The 15,018-nt window shown below is 45.6% G+C and overlaps 1 protein-coding gene across 6 annotated transcripts in view; it reads right to left on the bottom strand.

Moving 5' to 3' along the window:
* Positions 1–15,018, bottom strand: part of POMT2 (protein O-mannosyltransferase 2) — a 45,354-nt gene that overhangs the window by 26,994 nt on the left and 3,342 nt on the right. For 5 of the 6 annotated variants that reach the window (XM_025295149.3, XM_044924701.2, XM_044924700.2 and 2 more), the window contains exons 2-4: positions 8,960–9,044; positions 3,420–3,524; positions 1,030–1,138 (exon numbers count right to left, since the gene is read on the bottom strand). In XM_025295149.3, the coding sequence (XP_025150934.2) occupies positions 1,030–1,138; positions 3,420–3,524; positions 8,960–9,044 (299 nt within the window). The remainder of the gene's footprint in view (positions 1–1,029; positions 1,139–3,419; positions 3,525–8,959; positions 9,045–15,018) is intronic. The other variant, XM_025295150.3, reaches the window with a different exon arrangement.

The following is a 15,018-nucleotide window of genomic DNA, read 5'->3' as shown; positions in this document are numbered from 1 at the left end:
CAGGACCACAGTACATGCTGTCCCTGCAGATATCTGCTCAAGGCCGCCTCTTTAGGGGGCTCGTCACTGACCACCCTAGCTAAAACAGAATCACCCCGTATTACTCTATTTCTTACCCTATCCCATTTTTTATGTTGTACTTACTCTTTAAAATGTTAAACTTACTAATTTACTTGTTTATTTGTCATCTGCCCAATTAGTAAGCAAGCTCCATGATAGTCCTATCTCATCAGCATAACCTCTGAGGCCAAGAAAGTGGCTTAGTACAAAGTAGATGCTTGAAAGTAGTTGTTGAATGAAAAATGAATAAATGAACTACTGAGGAGGGAAATCAAAGACCCAAGGAAAAAGCCACCAGTCCTCTAGAGGGAGATTCTATAATCTTGCAACCTTATCTGTCAGGGCAAAGTCAGAATCACCCCTAAAGTAACCATCTAAACTGGTTTAGACTTCTTTAAATGTTAAGCTCAATGAGATCATGAATTCACTCTCATATGAGCCAGGCTAGCAACAGGATCAATTTCTACAGACCAACTCTCAATTATCCATGTGAGGATTAGCCACAGAAATAATTTAAATTTCTATTTTGTTTTCCTCTGTCACCCAGCTGCCTCGGAGGCATATGCCCTTGCATTCAGGTGAAATTAGTTTAAGGAATGCAAACTAATCTTGCAAACTAATACTAGTTGAATTAGAACTGTAAGCCTCCTTCAAACACACACATACACACAAGCACACATACATGTATTATCCATTCCAAACTCAAATGCAGATAACTTAGAGATAATCTATTCCTTGGGATTACCCATACTCTCTCACACCTCCAATACTAAAAAGGCTTGCTACATACAAGTACTCATATATGTAAGTATCTCTAGTGAGTAAAAGGAAATCTGGAATACATTTACCCAATCCTAAGGTTACTTCAGAACTGGGCCCACAGACAAGGATCTTCAAGTGCACTGATTTCTAGCTACATTCATAGAGTGGCAGTCAATTTCCTAAGAAACGTGGTCTAGGACAACTTACCAAAGGTGAGGAGGGCGGCCGTGAGCAGCGCTGCTGAGAGAGACCGGGACAGCTCCAGCACAGTGAGGTAGGCCAAAGGGATGAGCATGGAGCCGAGGAATGCACAGAACTAGGGAAGGACAGGAAAGCAGTCAAGGGACCAACTAAGCAAAGCATCAGGGACCTACCTGACTTGGTACAAACTGGTCTTTTGAGATGGAAGGCCCTGATGATGGATGGCATGACATGATGACTTTGAATATAGTTAAATATGAAAGGGGTAGTGTAATAGTGAAGTATCAAATCAAGCAACATTTACGTTTTCATTGAGCACCAACTTGTGCACTGACATGAAATCAGCGAAGTTCAGCCAGGGAGGTGTGGGGAGGAGGGCCCACTGGTTTTAAGTGGGAGACTCTGGGATTGGACCAACCCATCATTGCTAGTTGTGACCTTGACAAAGTCGTATCTCTGTATCTCAGCCTCCCCTTCTGTGAAAAATAAACACTCCTACCTCAGAGGGCGTACTTTTTAATTTTTATTTATTTGTTTAGTTTTGGCTGCACTGGGTCTGCGTTGCTGTGTGTGGGCTCTCTCTAGTTGCGATGTGCAGGCTTCTCCTTGTGGTGGCTTCTCTCATTGCAGAACATGGGCTCTAGGTGCGTGGGCTTCAGTAGTTGTGGTGCATGGGCTTGGCTGCCCCGTGGCATGTGGATCTTCCTGGAGCAGGGATCGAACCCATCTACTGCATTGGCAGGCAGATTCTTAACCACTGGACCACCAGGGGAGCCCCAGGGCTTACTTTTTAGATTAAATGAGCTAAAGTTTATTACCACACAGAAAGTTCTTGATAGACGCTAGCTTCTGTTACAAAAACCGGTGTAAGGAGAGAAATAGCTCTCTGAAGATATTTTAGAGAATTCTAATGCTATTTCTGCTTTTTCTCCCTTGGTCCTTTTATCCAATCACACCAGGAACCACTCTTTAATCTAAAGGTTGTATTTTGATTTTACAAAAAAGACAGCTTGACAGTTTAGCATCTGGACAGTTGTTTTTCGGTTTGTTTTGTTTTTAACCACCAGTGTTCTCTCTAGTCCCCTACCCTATCCATCAAAAGTAATCAGACAAACCCAAAGGAATGGAAATTCTCACATTTGGGTTGTCACTTTTTGTTAGCAGAAAGCAATGCGCCCTGGTGTGAAAGGCAACAGGCTGTTATATTTGGTCTTCTCACTTCCATAGCAAGATCGTAGTCAGGCTGATATCCAATTCTGTATGCTCGGTGGTGATCAAATATCATTAAGAAGACACAGAATCACTCAAGAGTATGAACTTGAGGCTAGTAGACAGTCCTTGTTTAAAACAGTATGATATGACTGCACAAGCAAGCCAATGACTAGAGCCCAAATAATCACATGACCTTTATCTAAACTGCTTTGAACTCCCTGAGGGAAGGGATTTGCAAATGCAATCCGCTCTAAGAGTTCCACACTGGAGGATGGTTCCCGTAGGTCCAATTTAGCTCTAGGTATGGGGTGCCCTGGAGAAGGAAATGGCAACCCACTCCAGTATTCTTGCCTAGAGAATCCTGTGGAAGGAGGAGCCTGGTGGGCTGCTGTTCATGGGGTCGCACAGAGTCAGACACGCCTGAAGTGACTTAGCACGCATGCGTGCACTGGAGAATGAAATGGCAACCCACTCCAGTATTCTTGCCTGGAGAATCCCAGGGACGAAGGAGCCTGGTGGGCTGCAGTCTATGGGGTCACACAGAGTCAGATGCGACTGAAGCGACTTAGCAGCAGCAGCAGCAGCATGGGGTATCCAGACACTTGGGTCTTTAGGCCCTGCCATGTTCTGTCAGGGCTGGTGCTGGAACTCAGGGCACAGTGGGACTGGGCAAACATACACTTCTTTAAAAGAGTAGAAAACCTGTGTGGGCCTGAAATCTTCATGCGGAAAAGGGGGAAGAACCTGGTCACGGGGGTGGGGGTGCTAATGTGTCAATAAAGGCCTCAGAGGGAGGCAGTACTGCAGCAGTTGTGGCCACAGAGGAAGGACATGTAGACTGCCAATGTGCTGAGGCCCACATTAGGGCTGCAGCAGCCTCTTGGCCGCCTGAGTCCTGGGCTGCCCTCTGATCTGAAACCTGATGCCGCTCATGGGCAGGGCAACAGGTGACAGGCTGGGCCTGCTCCCACCTGTGTCATCCCCGTATTACCTGTGTTCTCTCTAGCTCTTCTTACTCACCCCAGCTCTGAATCTTGACTACAGGGCACGGGTCCAATCACCCCATCCTCCCCAAAGTCCCTTTTCCTAGACCTGACACCACTTGAGAGCTTCTGACTGTTAACATTTCTGACTGAGTGTGGCCCCAGAGTTCAGGCAGCCAATTGCAAGTCAGGAAGCCTTACTCCTCTCATTCCCATGTAGCTGTGATGCTCATAGTTGTCCCCAGGCTTCTGGAACAAAAAGGTGCCATCGTACCCGCTCAGGTAGCCAGCCAGACCAATCAGCATCTGAGTAGAGAGGCAGAACATAAAGATGAGAGGCCTCGGAGAGAAGACTCCGTCTCTTCCACACTCCCCTCCCAGCTGCACCCAGACCTTGGCTTCCCTGACAACCGTCCACAGGAGGAGCCCCCAACAGTGGGGGAGCTGCTCTCCGGCAGCTGCTGCAGAGCAAAGACTCTTTTGTTTACAGAGCTCACGGCTTGAAACAAATCCTCTCCTGTGTTAAGGCCAAGTCCTTGGGTACAGTGAAGACTGAGTACTTAAAAAGAAAATAATCCCAGTGTCAAGGGCAGGGCTAGTGAGGGGCTTCCTCATTCAGCCTTTTTTCACTTGCTGTGAAGTAAAACACGACAGCTCATGGACGGAGGCTGTGGGTAGGGGATGATTCCTGGGAGACTGCACCACTGAAAGGAAAATGAGGCTCCAAGTCAGGATGAGGAGCAAGGACAGAGGCCAAGTGGCTACACACCAGGCATAGAGAGAAGGGGAGAAAATGGGGAGGAGAACGCAGATGGATGCACCTCCTCGGAGCGGAAGGGAAAAGTCCTGGTGGAAACAAAGCCAGAAGGCCAGGGACTGGTTTCTCCTACTGCCAGTCTTCCAAAGGGAGGCCACCCTGGACCATCCCCAAACTGAACACATCAACTGCAAACTAAGCCTGTGAGTCGTGAATCCCTCAAAACGTTCGAGAGGATTGGCCTCTTCATTTCTCTTTCCTTGACCATCAATAGTGTAAAACTTGCTTTTTCACACATATAATCAGAAGCAGCTAAAACCTAAGAACTGTCAGCAAATACCAAGTGTCGGTAACAGCCCCAGGCTGCCTGGGCCCAACCCCTGCACTCGAGCTGGGCCGTGTGAAGGGAAAGCCTTGCCCAGCAACGCTGCTTCTGGGGGCTCAGATATGGACCACTAACTCACTTTTTTCTCTAAGTAGTTCTAAACAGAGTCACTCTCCATAGTTCCATGTCAAGACATAGAAACCAAAACTCAGCAGTAAATTAATATAAATCCTTATTTAAAAAAAAAGAGGAATCCAAAAGTCCAGAAGTTATATTTAATGTCAATTAACTTAATATAAAGTAATATAAGATATTGAGAAGACAGAGCCATCTGAATACCCAGATGAACTTAAACTGAGAAGTGACAACCAAATGAATGTTCCTTCCCACCTGGGATCTCAGAGGACAAGCCCACCTGGTGCATAAATTCCCAGACAGCTGGGCTGGTGGCATAGCAGGAGGAAATGTACAGGTGACTGGATCTCAGTGCCTCCCATATGAGGTCTCTAACTGGGGACAATACTTAGTACTCTCTGAACTACAAGTAATAAAGCCTTCCTAGCAGATGACTGTAAGGCTCAGAACAGATGCCAAAGGAGAAACACCTGGTACTCTGCCTAGCATTGAACAAGCACTCAAAATTCTATACCCTCTCAGTTCCCATAAGGGTAAAAGTAGTCCTGAGGGGATTTCCAGGTGACCCAGTGGTAAAGAATCCACCTGCCAATGCAGGAGACACAGGTTCAATCTCTGGTCCGGAAAGATCCCATATGCCATGGAGCAACTAGGCCCATGAGCTACAACTACTGAGCCTGTGCTCTAGAGCCTGGGAACCACAACGACTAAAGTCCACAAGCCCTAGAGCCAGCACGCCACAACAAGAGGAGCCCCGCAACGAGAAGCCTGCACATGTGATGAAGAGTAGCCCCCGCTGGCTGCAACTAGAGAAAAGCCTGAGCAGCAACAAAGATCTAGCAGTCGAAAATAACAAATTAAATTAGAAATTTAAAAAGTGAAATAAAACTTAAAAAAAAAAGCATGTGTTAGTCGCTCAGTCATGTCTGACTCTTTGCAACCCCATGGACTGTCGCCCACCAGGCTCCTCTGTCCATGGGATTCTCCAGGCAAGAATACTGGAGTGGGTTGCCATTCCCTTCTCCAGGGGCTCTTTCCAACCCAGAGATCAAACCTGGGTCTCCTGCACTGCAGGCAGATTCTTCACCATCTGAGCCATCAGGGAAGCCCACTCTGCTAATTTTCTAACTCAAGAACTCATTCAAATCAGTATGAATAAGAGGAATTCACTAGAAAAAAATGCTGTCATAAAAATACAAAACACTAATGGCTAATAAACATACAAAAAAAATTTTCAGTCTAATTTAGGAAGACATGCAAATGGAAACACTTATATACCATTTTTTACTTTCAAATTGGCAAAGTTTTGGCAGTGTGATCCCACCAGTGCTAGCAATGAGGTGAGGGAAGCAAGCGCCCTCATACACTGTTGGTGGGAGTACATATATTATCACATTTTGCAGGATAACTTAACAATGTCTAACTCAAATCTAAATGTGTACATCCTTTGCCTCTTCAGTTCAGCTGCTGAGGCTCTTTTAGCCACACCTGCACAACTATGAGAAGACAAATGTACAAGGAAGTTCACTGCATTACCTTTTGTAATGACTCAAAACTGGAAGTAACATAAATACCCACCCGTAGAAGAGAGGCAAAATAATTTATGGCTTACATGTATAATAGAATATTATATATCCACTAAAAAGAATGGGGTACATTTTATATGCTGATGTGGAAAAAAGGTAAGATATATTAAAAATACAAGTTGTTCAATTTTAGTCTGTTTCTATTTGCATATATAATGTGCTGTTCATGTGTACTAATATATACACGTGAATAAATGTATACACACTTGTATTTGTATAAAGTTTCTGAGAGGATATATGAGAAAATGTTAATAAAGGTGGCTCTGGTGGCCTCTGAGGAATAGAAATGTGAGAGAAGGTAGCTTTTGACCTTTTATTTCCTTCTATTCAAATCAAAGTTCTTGCTATGTGCAGGCATTTTTATTTATTTTAAAGCACCCACTTCCCTGGAGCCCCGGCACTCAGGACTGGGGCCAGTGTGAAGCAGCAGGCATTGGCCTCAGTACTATAGGGGAAAACTTCCTAGTCACCACTTCAAGGGTTTGTTTTTTTTTCAGGTTTTTTTTTTTTTTTAATGTGAACCATTTTTTTTAAAGTCTTTATTGAATTTTTTACAATATTATTTCTGTTTTATAGTTTGGCTTTTTGGCCTTGAGGGCATGTGGATCTTAGCTCCCTGACCAGGGGCTCAACCTGCACCCTCTGCATTGAAAGATGAAGTCAACCACTGGACCACCAGCTCCCATGGGGCTTTCTGATTCTTTGACTAGCTTGGCTTCAGAACCTATGGAAGCTGCTTTGCGCATCAGTCTCTTTCAAGCAAGTAGAGCACAAGCAGACGGACTGCACTCCCTGGTGGCAGCCTTACAAAGAAGCCTCCCATTTCTCCCTTCACACAGGAACCAGGTGGCAGGAGGGGAAGGCTTCCGCAAAAACAGCGCTGCCACTGTTCTCACTGCGCTGAGCACTCAGTTCAGTTCAGTCGTTCAGTTGTGTCCAACTCTTTGCGACCCCATGAATTGCTGAGCACTAGTGGACTCCAAAACCAGACAGGTACTCTCCAGATGCAAGACAGGGCTGGGTTTCCTGTGAAAAATCTCTGTGGAGCTGGTTCCCAGGCTGGACCAATGCAAATATTCAGTAGGTTCTGTGGCTTAAGTCTACAGTGGTAATGGATGTACTTGCCCCCAGTACTGGGGGTGAGGCAAGTTAGGGAGGCAGCTGTATGATGGTTAAGACAGCAGACTGTAAGCCAGGCTGAACCTGGACTCTACCACTTACTGGCTATACTCCCTATGGCAAACCACTTATGGCTCTGAGTCCCACTTTCCCCTTCTGTAAAATGAGGATAGAACAGTACCTACTGCATAAGGTTGTTCTGAGCATTATGTAAGTTAATGCATCTACAGTGACTAAAAGAGACTGTTCAATTGCTGCTCTCTTATTGTTGTTATAAAGAGACAAAAAGAAGCATAACATTGTTTGCTTCTCTGGGTTTGGAGCTAATTTTGAAATAGGTCACCTACCTCATTTTCCTCTCCTCTCCTGAACCTGCAGGGCCTTCTCCCTGGTCCCCACCCCATGCTTTGGTACCTGCCCCTAAGCCCACCTGTCACAAATCACCACCCATGCTGCCTCTCACCCCCTGCCTTCAGCTCCAAGTACTCCACACTCCAAGAACACTTCATACCAGGCCAATTCCTGTCCCCTTGGTACCAAAAATCTCAGCCTCCAGTTAGGAAGAAAGGACTGAGTGAACACCCAGACTAATCCATCAGTCTTTTTAGGAGTGTTTGTTTCTCGGAGAGTAAGATGAATTCTGATTGGTGGAATTTCTAGTTGGAAGCCATGTGAAAGGACGAGGCCAAGCAACCTGCTGCAAGCAGGGAGGGGAAAAAGAGTTCCCTGCCCTTGTAGACAATCAGCTCCCCTAACTATTTCTGCAACAGATTCTTTCCCTCCATTTCTTTTTTCTTCCTTTTTTCAAATAAGATAAAATTCATGTAACATAAACCAGGCTTCCCAGGTGGTTCAGTGGTAAAGAATTCACCGGCCAAGTGGGAGGCATGTGTTCAATCCCTGGGTGGGAAAGATCCCCTGGAGAAGGAAATGGCAACCCATTCCAGTATTCTTGCCTGGGAAATCCATGGACAGAGGAGCCTGGTGGGCTACATGGGGTCAAAAAGAGTCAGACACACCTGGGCGACTAACCAGCAGCAGCAGCGCGTACCATAAAATTCACCGTTTTAAAGTGTGCAATTCAGTGGCTTTTCGTTTATTCACAAGGTTGTGTGACCATCACCACTACCCAACTCCAGACTATTTCATCACCCCAAAAAGAAGCTCCACACCCATTTGCAGTCACCGCCCAATCTTCCTTCCCCTTGTTATTGTTGTTGTTTAATCACTAAGTCACGTCCAACTCTTTTGCGACCTCATGGACTGTAGCCCACAAGGCTCCTCTGTCCATGGGATTTTCCAGGCAAGAATACTGGAGTGGGGTGCCATTTCCTTCTGCAGGGGATCTTCCTCACCCAGGGACCAAACCCAGGTCTCCTGCATTGCAGGCAGATTCTTTACCACTGAGGCACCAGCGAAGCCCTGGCAACTATTAATGTAAATTTCTCCACAGATTTGCCAATTCTGGATATTTCATATAAATGAAATCATATAATATGTGGCCTTTTATGTCTGACTTCTTCCATTTAACATAATGTTTACAAGATTAATTCACGTTGCAACATGTGTCAATACTTCTTTCTTTTTATGGCTCCATAATATTCCATCTTATATATAATACCACATTCTGTATCCACCCTTCAGTTGATGGATTCTAACTCCATTTCTGAGCCCAGAGAACTCCTAAAAATACCAAACGTTTCATTGAAAACAGCTGTTCTGGGATGTCAGAGGGTTCTTTCTACAAGCCCACGAATTAAACCCCAACCTAAGACTGGGCTCCAACCCTTAGCAGAGTGCAGTCCACCACACTGCTCACCTTTCCCAGAGGTGGGTGCACATCAAAGAAGAAGGTGCGGTTGATATAGTAACTTCCCATTTTTCCAAAGTGAGTCTCATCCCAACTAAAAAGAAAACAGAGAAATGAAATTCTTAACATCATCATACAACCCAAATAGCCTTAATACAGCATGGTTAAATTTACAGTTAAAACCAAAGGCTACAAGTTTCAAGCAATTAATGAGAAAATCTGGATTTAAAAAAAGTGCTTTTAAAATGCAAGTAGTTTGAGGAAACAAGACATCAAGCTGGTCCTTAACCTGCATTTAGACAGAAGATAAAGGCTAGCAAATACCAACCTGTTGTCATAAATTTAAGTTAAATCTATACTTATTCTGTATCTTGAGTTTTTATTTATTTTAAAAAAGCAAAGAGTTTCCTATACTATAAAAAGTTTTGCCATAAGTTTTCTTCCAAGTCTGCTAACTTCTAACCCCAAGACTACTAAAAACTACATTATTCTTGCTGTTACAAACTACACTGTGGGCTGGAGTCTGATTTTGCTCCCAACCTTGTGATAATTAACCTCTGACTGTGAACTCTGATCTTGCTATAATAATGGACATGAGTTTGAGCAAGCTCTGGGAGTTGGTGATGGACAAGGAAGCCTGGCATGCTGTAGTCCATGGGGTCACAAAGAGTTGGACATGACTGAGCCACTGAACTGAACTTTTTATAAAAAGTAAGAGCTTTCTCACTAAGTTAACAATCAATCTAAAGCCCATCCTCATTATTTACTTGCAAATTACCTTGCAGGGAAAGAAGTGATTCTAACACATTAGCTTTTAAACACAACGTAAAAATCCTGTTCTTCTACAAAACCACAGTAAGCCTTTCACCCCCCTACATGAGGGCTTTACAGTGGCAGGCCAGTTATCCAGCAGACCTGGCCCTTGGTGTGTCAGTCTCTCCCTGCAGCTCAGAGGAGCAGTTGCTTTCCAGTGACTATCCATCCCCAGGTCAGCTTCAATAAGCAGTTATCGCTGACCTACAACATGAGGGGCAAAACACGCTCTTAGCAAAAATACAGGGCTCTTTTGTTTGTCTTACTCCCTGGGTCTAATAGCTAGGCAGAAGGGTAAATCTACTCCTGCATCTGCTGAGTGCAGGGCTTGACATGAAATGAGGATGATGACCTGGTGACATCAAACGGAGAAAATAACTTCCAAGCAGCGTGACAAACAGACTTGTAGACAAAGAGCGAGACCCGGTCCCAGCACCGCCACCCAGGGTGAGCGTGACCCTGCAAAGTCACTCACCCTCTCTGGACCTCTTTTCTCATCTCCATGAAGCAGACAATAATAGTATCTGCCAGTCCATCTCCCAGGGAGTTATCAAGTAACACATGTGAGAGAACTCTGCAGACTGTAGTCCCACACATGCAGGGCACTATTTAAACTGTCCCAACATTTGTGGCTAGTTTCAAAGTCTGTATGGAAACATACTGATAAAGGAGTATAAGATTTTTACTTTCAAGTAAAACTAGTAGTAATATTCACACTTCCTCTTGGCTTCCACTGCATGTTTGTGGTGGGAGATAGTCCTCCCAGGCTCTCTCCGGTTCCTACAGACCTTGCAGGATATACCAAGAATGCAAGGTCCTGATAGCTCTTTACTCAGGCCATTTCTCTGGGTTATGCTTCCAGCAACCTAAAGACACAGAATCTCCCTCTGGGACAGAAAGCAGTCTGGTTTACTGCTTATTATAAAACAGCGGATTCCCCAAGCTCCATACACCTTGGCTGTGATGCAACCCACTGCATGTGCAGGCATTCACCCAGGCCCAGGGCATCACATGGGACACTAGGGGCAAGCGGAGCTGATGCCAACATACTGATGCCCATCCTGCTTGCTGTACTATGAGAAATGAAATCGGCTGTCTCTGACCCAGGACTTTGTCTCCTGGCAGCATCCATAAAACAGTGACAGACTAACTGATTAGTTGGTGAGTAGGATAAAAATAAGGACTTCCCACGTGGCACTAGTGCTAAAGAACCTGCCTGCCAATGCAGAAGACGTCGGTTCGATCCCTGGGTCTGGAAGATCCCCTGGAGAAGGGAATGGCAACCCACTCCAGTATTCTTGACTGGAGAATCCCATGGACAGAGGAGCCTGGTGGGGTACAGTCCATGGGGCTGCAAAGAGTCGGGCATGACAAGTGACTAAGCATGCACACAGGGTAAAAATAAAACCCTAAACCCTGATGAGCAAAGGATTCCGAGTTATAGCTTTCCTTAAGAGAAAGGACAAGGCCCCTCAGGGACAGGGGTAGGGGATGACAGAAGACTCCCTAGATCTGGTAGTAAATGCTCTTGCCCAAGTGGTGCGGAAGGGAGGTAGTAAGAATCTTCCCCTGGCCTATCTATGAATGAGGCTGAGTGGAGAGAGGCAGAAATGAAACAAACTGTCTGAATGCTGCCTTGGTTACTGTTCACATTCTTCTGGGTAAAAGCAGGAAAAGATGTAATTACCAGTATGGGGCAATTAGCTGAGGAGCCGCAATATGGATGCAGCTGAAGAATCACGGAGCTCCCAAAGCTTACCTGATTGGTGCCCACAGTAAGGACCTTGCTATTCCATACAGAACTCTGGGCAGAGTGAAAACATTGAAAGGTCCTTGGGTGAGCTGTGTGCTCAAGCTCAAAGTGTGCCTTGCTCAGAGATTCGGAGCCACTCTGTCCCTCTGGGTCCCATGATCCTGCCCCTCTGCCACAATCTGAGCTGCTTCAAAGAGAAAAATGATGAAAGGTGAGGTTAAGGTCTCCCTGTCCCTAAAGGGGACTATAAAGGCCACACATACTCATCTTAGCATGGTGAGGAGAGGGGACTCAAGCTCAAGGTCCTGTTGGATGGATACAGGAGCGCCCTACTCAATCCCTTAGAGTTTCGGAGACGATCTGCCAGGTGCAGGGGTTACCAAAAGTGCCGAGGACTGCAGGGAGGACCAGAGCAATGAGCACAGGGACTGAAAGAAGAGGGTCCCTAAGCCCAGGGGCTCACCAGACACAGGAAAGTACACTGGGAAGAAGTGGGGCAAACCTATCCAGGGCCTACAGGGAAGAAAGGCTTCCTCCTGCCCCCTGCATCTGGCACTGCCCAGACTCCCCACCTGGGAGCGGCATAATCTCTAGGTGGCTGTCGGTAGCTCCTGATGCAGGCCGATTAGACTTGTTAGTTCAAAGAGCAGGGAAAGCACCCAGATTCGACTGACAGGGTCTGAGTGAAGTTCCCATCTGGGAAGGGAAGGTAAAGTGCCCTTGTGGGTGGGGCCCTTGAAACTACTGTTGTGGCTCCCACTGCTGGACGCATTGTTGTATTTATCCTACACATGTCAAAGATTATCCCATTCAGGGACTGCTGCATAGTCAGAGGTGATCCTGTCCCCTCCCAAGGGGTCCTAGAGAAACAATATAATCACAAAAATGGGACATTACAGCTTTAAAGATGGAATGGGGTTGCGGGGGCAGGGGTGGGTGGCAGGCAGGTTCTCTATGAAATCAATGCCATCTGCTGGACATAGGCTTCAAGTACATATCTTTTAAAAGAAGCAACTATCAACCTACTCCTAAGCTCTTGTTGAAATTAAGAAGAGCCTGAACCATAGTCTTTGGCCTGATAGTGCTGCTTTGAAACTGTGGCTAGCAAGGAAACTGCTGAGTAAGCCTCGCTGGTGAAACGGAAGTGGTTATTCAAGAGCATAGCTAGCCTGGCCCTAGAAGCATCTTGATTTTTCAAACAGAGGTGTTAGCTGTCCCTTTCGAAGAAACTATTTTCCACTCCACCACCTGCAGCAAAGCCCTGACTCAGTGAGGTCTTGATTCCCCGAGTTTCCTCTTAATGTTTGTGCCTGGTTTACTGATGGTTTGGCTAAACTAAAAGCAGATGGTAGCCACAGGGCAGCAGCTATCATCCAGCCCCACTGACAACTCTGGAAAGACGACTGCAAAAAGGGATAACTGACTGGCACAATGCACTGAATCAAAAGTCAACGCCTGTGCCTTAGATGATATTCTTAAGAAACAGACAAGTTATATTTTTACTTACTCTTAGGCTTTTTCCATTGGCCTAACCATCTGGTGTGTCACTTGGAAGGCTATATATATTAAGAAATTTAAAGCCCCCTTCTTTGGAGCCAATCATGGAAAAAAATCATGGCTGCCTGTCACTGGGACAATCTGGATCTCTCATGAAGATGCCCCCAGTAAAGGCCAGTATTTTATTAAGACTGATTAGAATCAAGCTGTTGATCAAACCTGCACCATCCTGACCACTGCCATCGCTGCCAGGATACCATCTGCTGCCACCAACACACCAGGCATGGAAATACATCTACCACCATGGAGGCACAAAGTAAAGGGCTGTTTGTTTCCAAAGCAGAGGCCATTGCTACATTGTGGAAACTTGCGCTGCCTAACAAAAGCTGGCCTGTTTGTCTTGTAGTAAAGGAAGCCACACTGCATGGGTCACTGACCCTGCCCACTTCAAGGAAACTGACCATATCAGGACTTTGTTCCCCTCTCCAGGCTATCACGGCTGCCCTGCAGCTGCTGCCACCTTTTCAGGTTACAATGTTGATACTGCTATTCCAGTCCAATCACCTTCCTGTAGATATACCACTGTGGCCCTTGAAACTAAACTGTTTCGTGTTCTCAGCATTCCAAACCATCTACAGTCTGACAATGGTGTACCTTTTTTTTTTTTTTTTTGCAATGGCCCAGCAGTCAAATTATCCAATGACATTCCAACTCCAGACCATCCACAGGTATCGGATGTTGTCAGGCACTAAACAGTCTTCTCAAAAAGATTTCTGATTATACTTGCCTCACTTCCACTTGGTTCATACACTTCAGTCACATAGTTTGGCCACCTAAAACTAGGTGTTTATCTCCTCTTGGCCACCAACTGGGTAATGATCAGGATAAAAAGGGTGGAGCATTATAAAAACCTATTGGAAAATCTGAGATTCTTCCTTGACGACTCCTGGGCTTGGTTTGTCTCCCTTAACAGCAACTCCAGATCAGCCTGGGGGTGGGGTGCAAGATTTATAGGATTCTAACTTAATTCTAGTTCAGTTACTTTGATTTTCTCATTGGAGTGAGATAAAAATAAAGATCACTTGGTTGAGTACACTGCTTGTGAAGACCCTCTACAATAGCTCATGTGGGCCAAGGTGGGAGGCATAAGTCTCTGTCAATTTTCTGACAGTGCTCATGGCAGAAAGGTCTGGATATTAGTAGTAGGCAATAACTGGAGTAAAGGTGAAATTACAGGTACTAAGTGGGACACAGGGATTATATGGCAGTGGGAGGAAAGAAATAACCTTGCCATCTAGGGAAGGAACATCTTAGGACCCTGAAAATGTAAAGAGAAGGGAAAGAATTAATGCTGTTTGCCTCCTAGTCCCAGAGTCCATACTGCCAAAACACTATGATACAACTAAGGCAACTGGCAGCTGTATATAGCAATCTGACCTGTTGCTGAATCTATCACCCTGCTACAAAATCAGAAAAACTCATGTGTACATGGCCAGTCTTGAACTATCCTCATGTACCTGATGATATCAACATTAATCCCCAACATGGACCTCCCTTCACATGCAAAAACAAAGAATGGCACCACCTTCTATCAGTATGCATGCATGCTCAGTCACTCAGTCATGTCTGACTCTTTGCAACTCCATGGACAGTGACCCACCAGGCTCCTCTGTCCAAGGAGTTTCCCAGGCAACAATAATGTAATGAGTTGGGATTTCCTCCTCCAGGGGATCTTCCCAACCCAGGGATTGAACCCAAGTCTCCTGTCTCCTGCATTGACAGGCAGATTCTTTACCACTGAGCCACCTGGGAAGTATGACTGATACAGATTCATATGCTTCTCCTGACACCCTAGGGACCTTCAGTTCAGTTCGGTTCAGTCACTCAGTAATGTCCGACTCTTTGCGACCCCATGAATTGCAGCACGCCAGGCCTCCCTGTCCATCACCATCTCCCTGAGTTCACTCAAACTCATGTCCATCAAGTCGGTGATGCCATCCAGCCA

Source organism: Bubalus bubalis, chromosome 11, assembly GCF_019923935.1.
Source record: "Bubalus bubalis isolate 160015118507 breed Murrah chromosome 11, NDDB_SH_1, whole genome shotgun sequence".
Lineage (NCBI taxonomy): Eukaryota > Metazoa > Chordata > Mammalia > Artiodactyla > Bovidae > Bubalus > Bubalus bubalis.
This window is presented reverse-complemented; position numbering and strand designations above follow the sequence as displayed.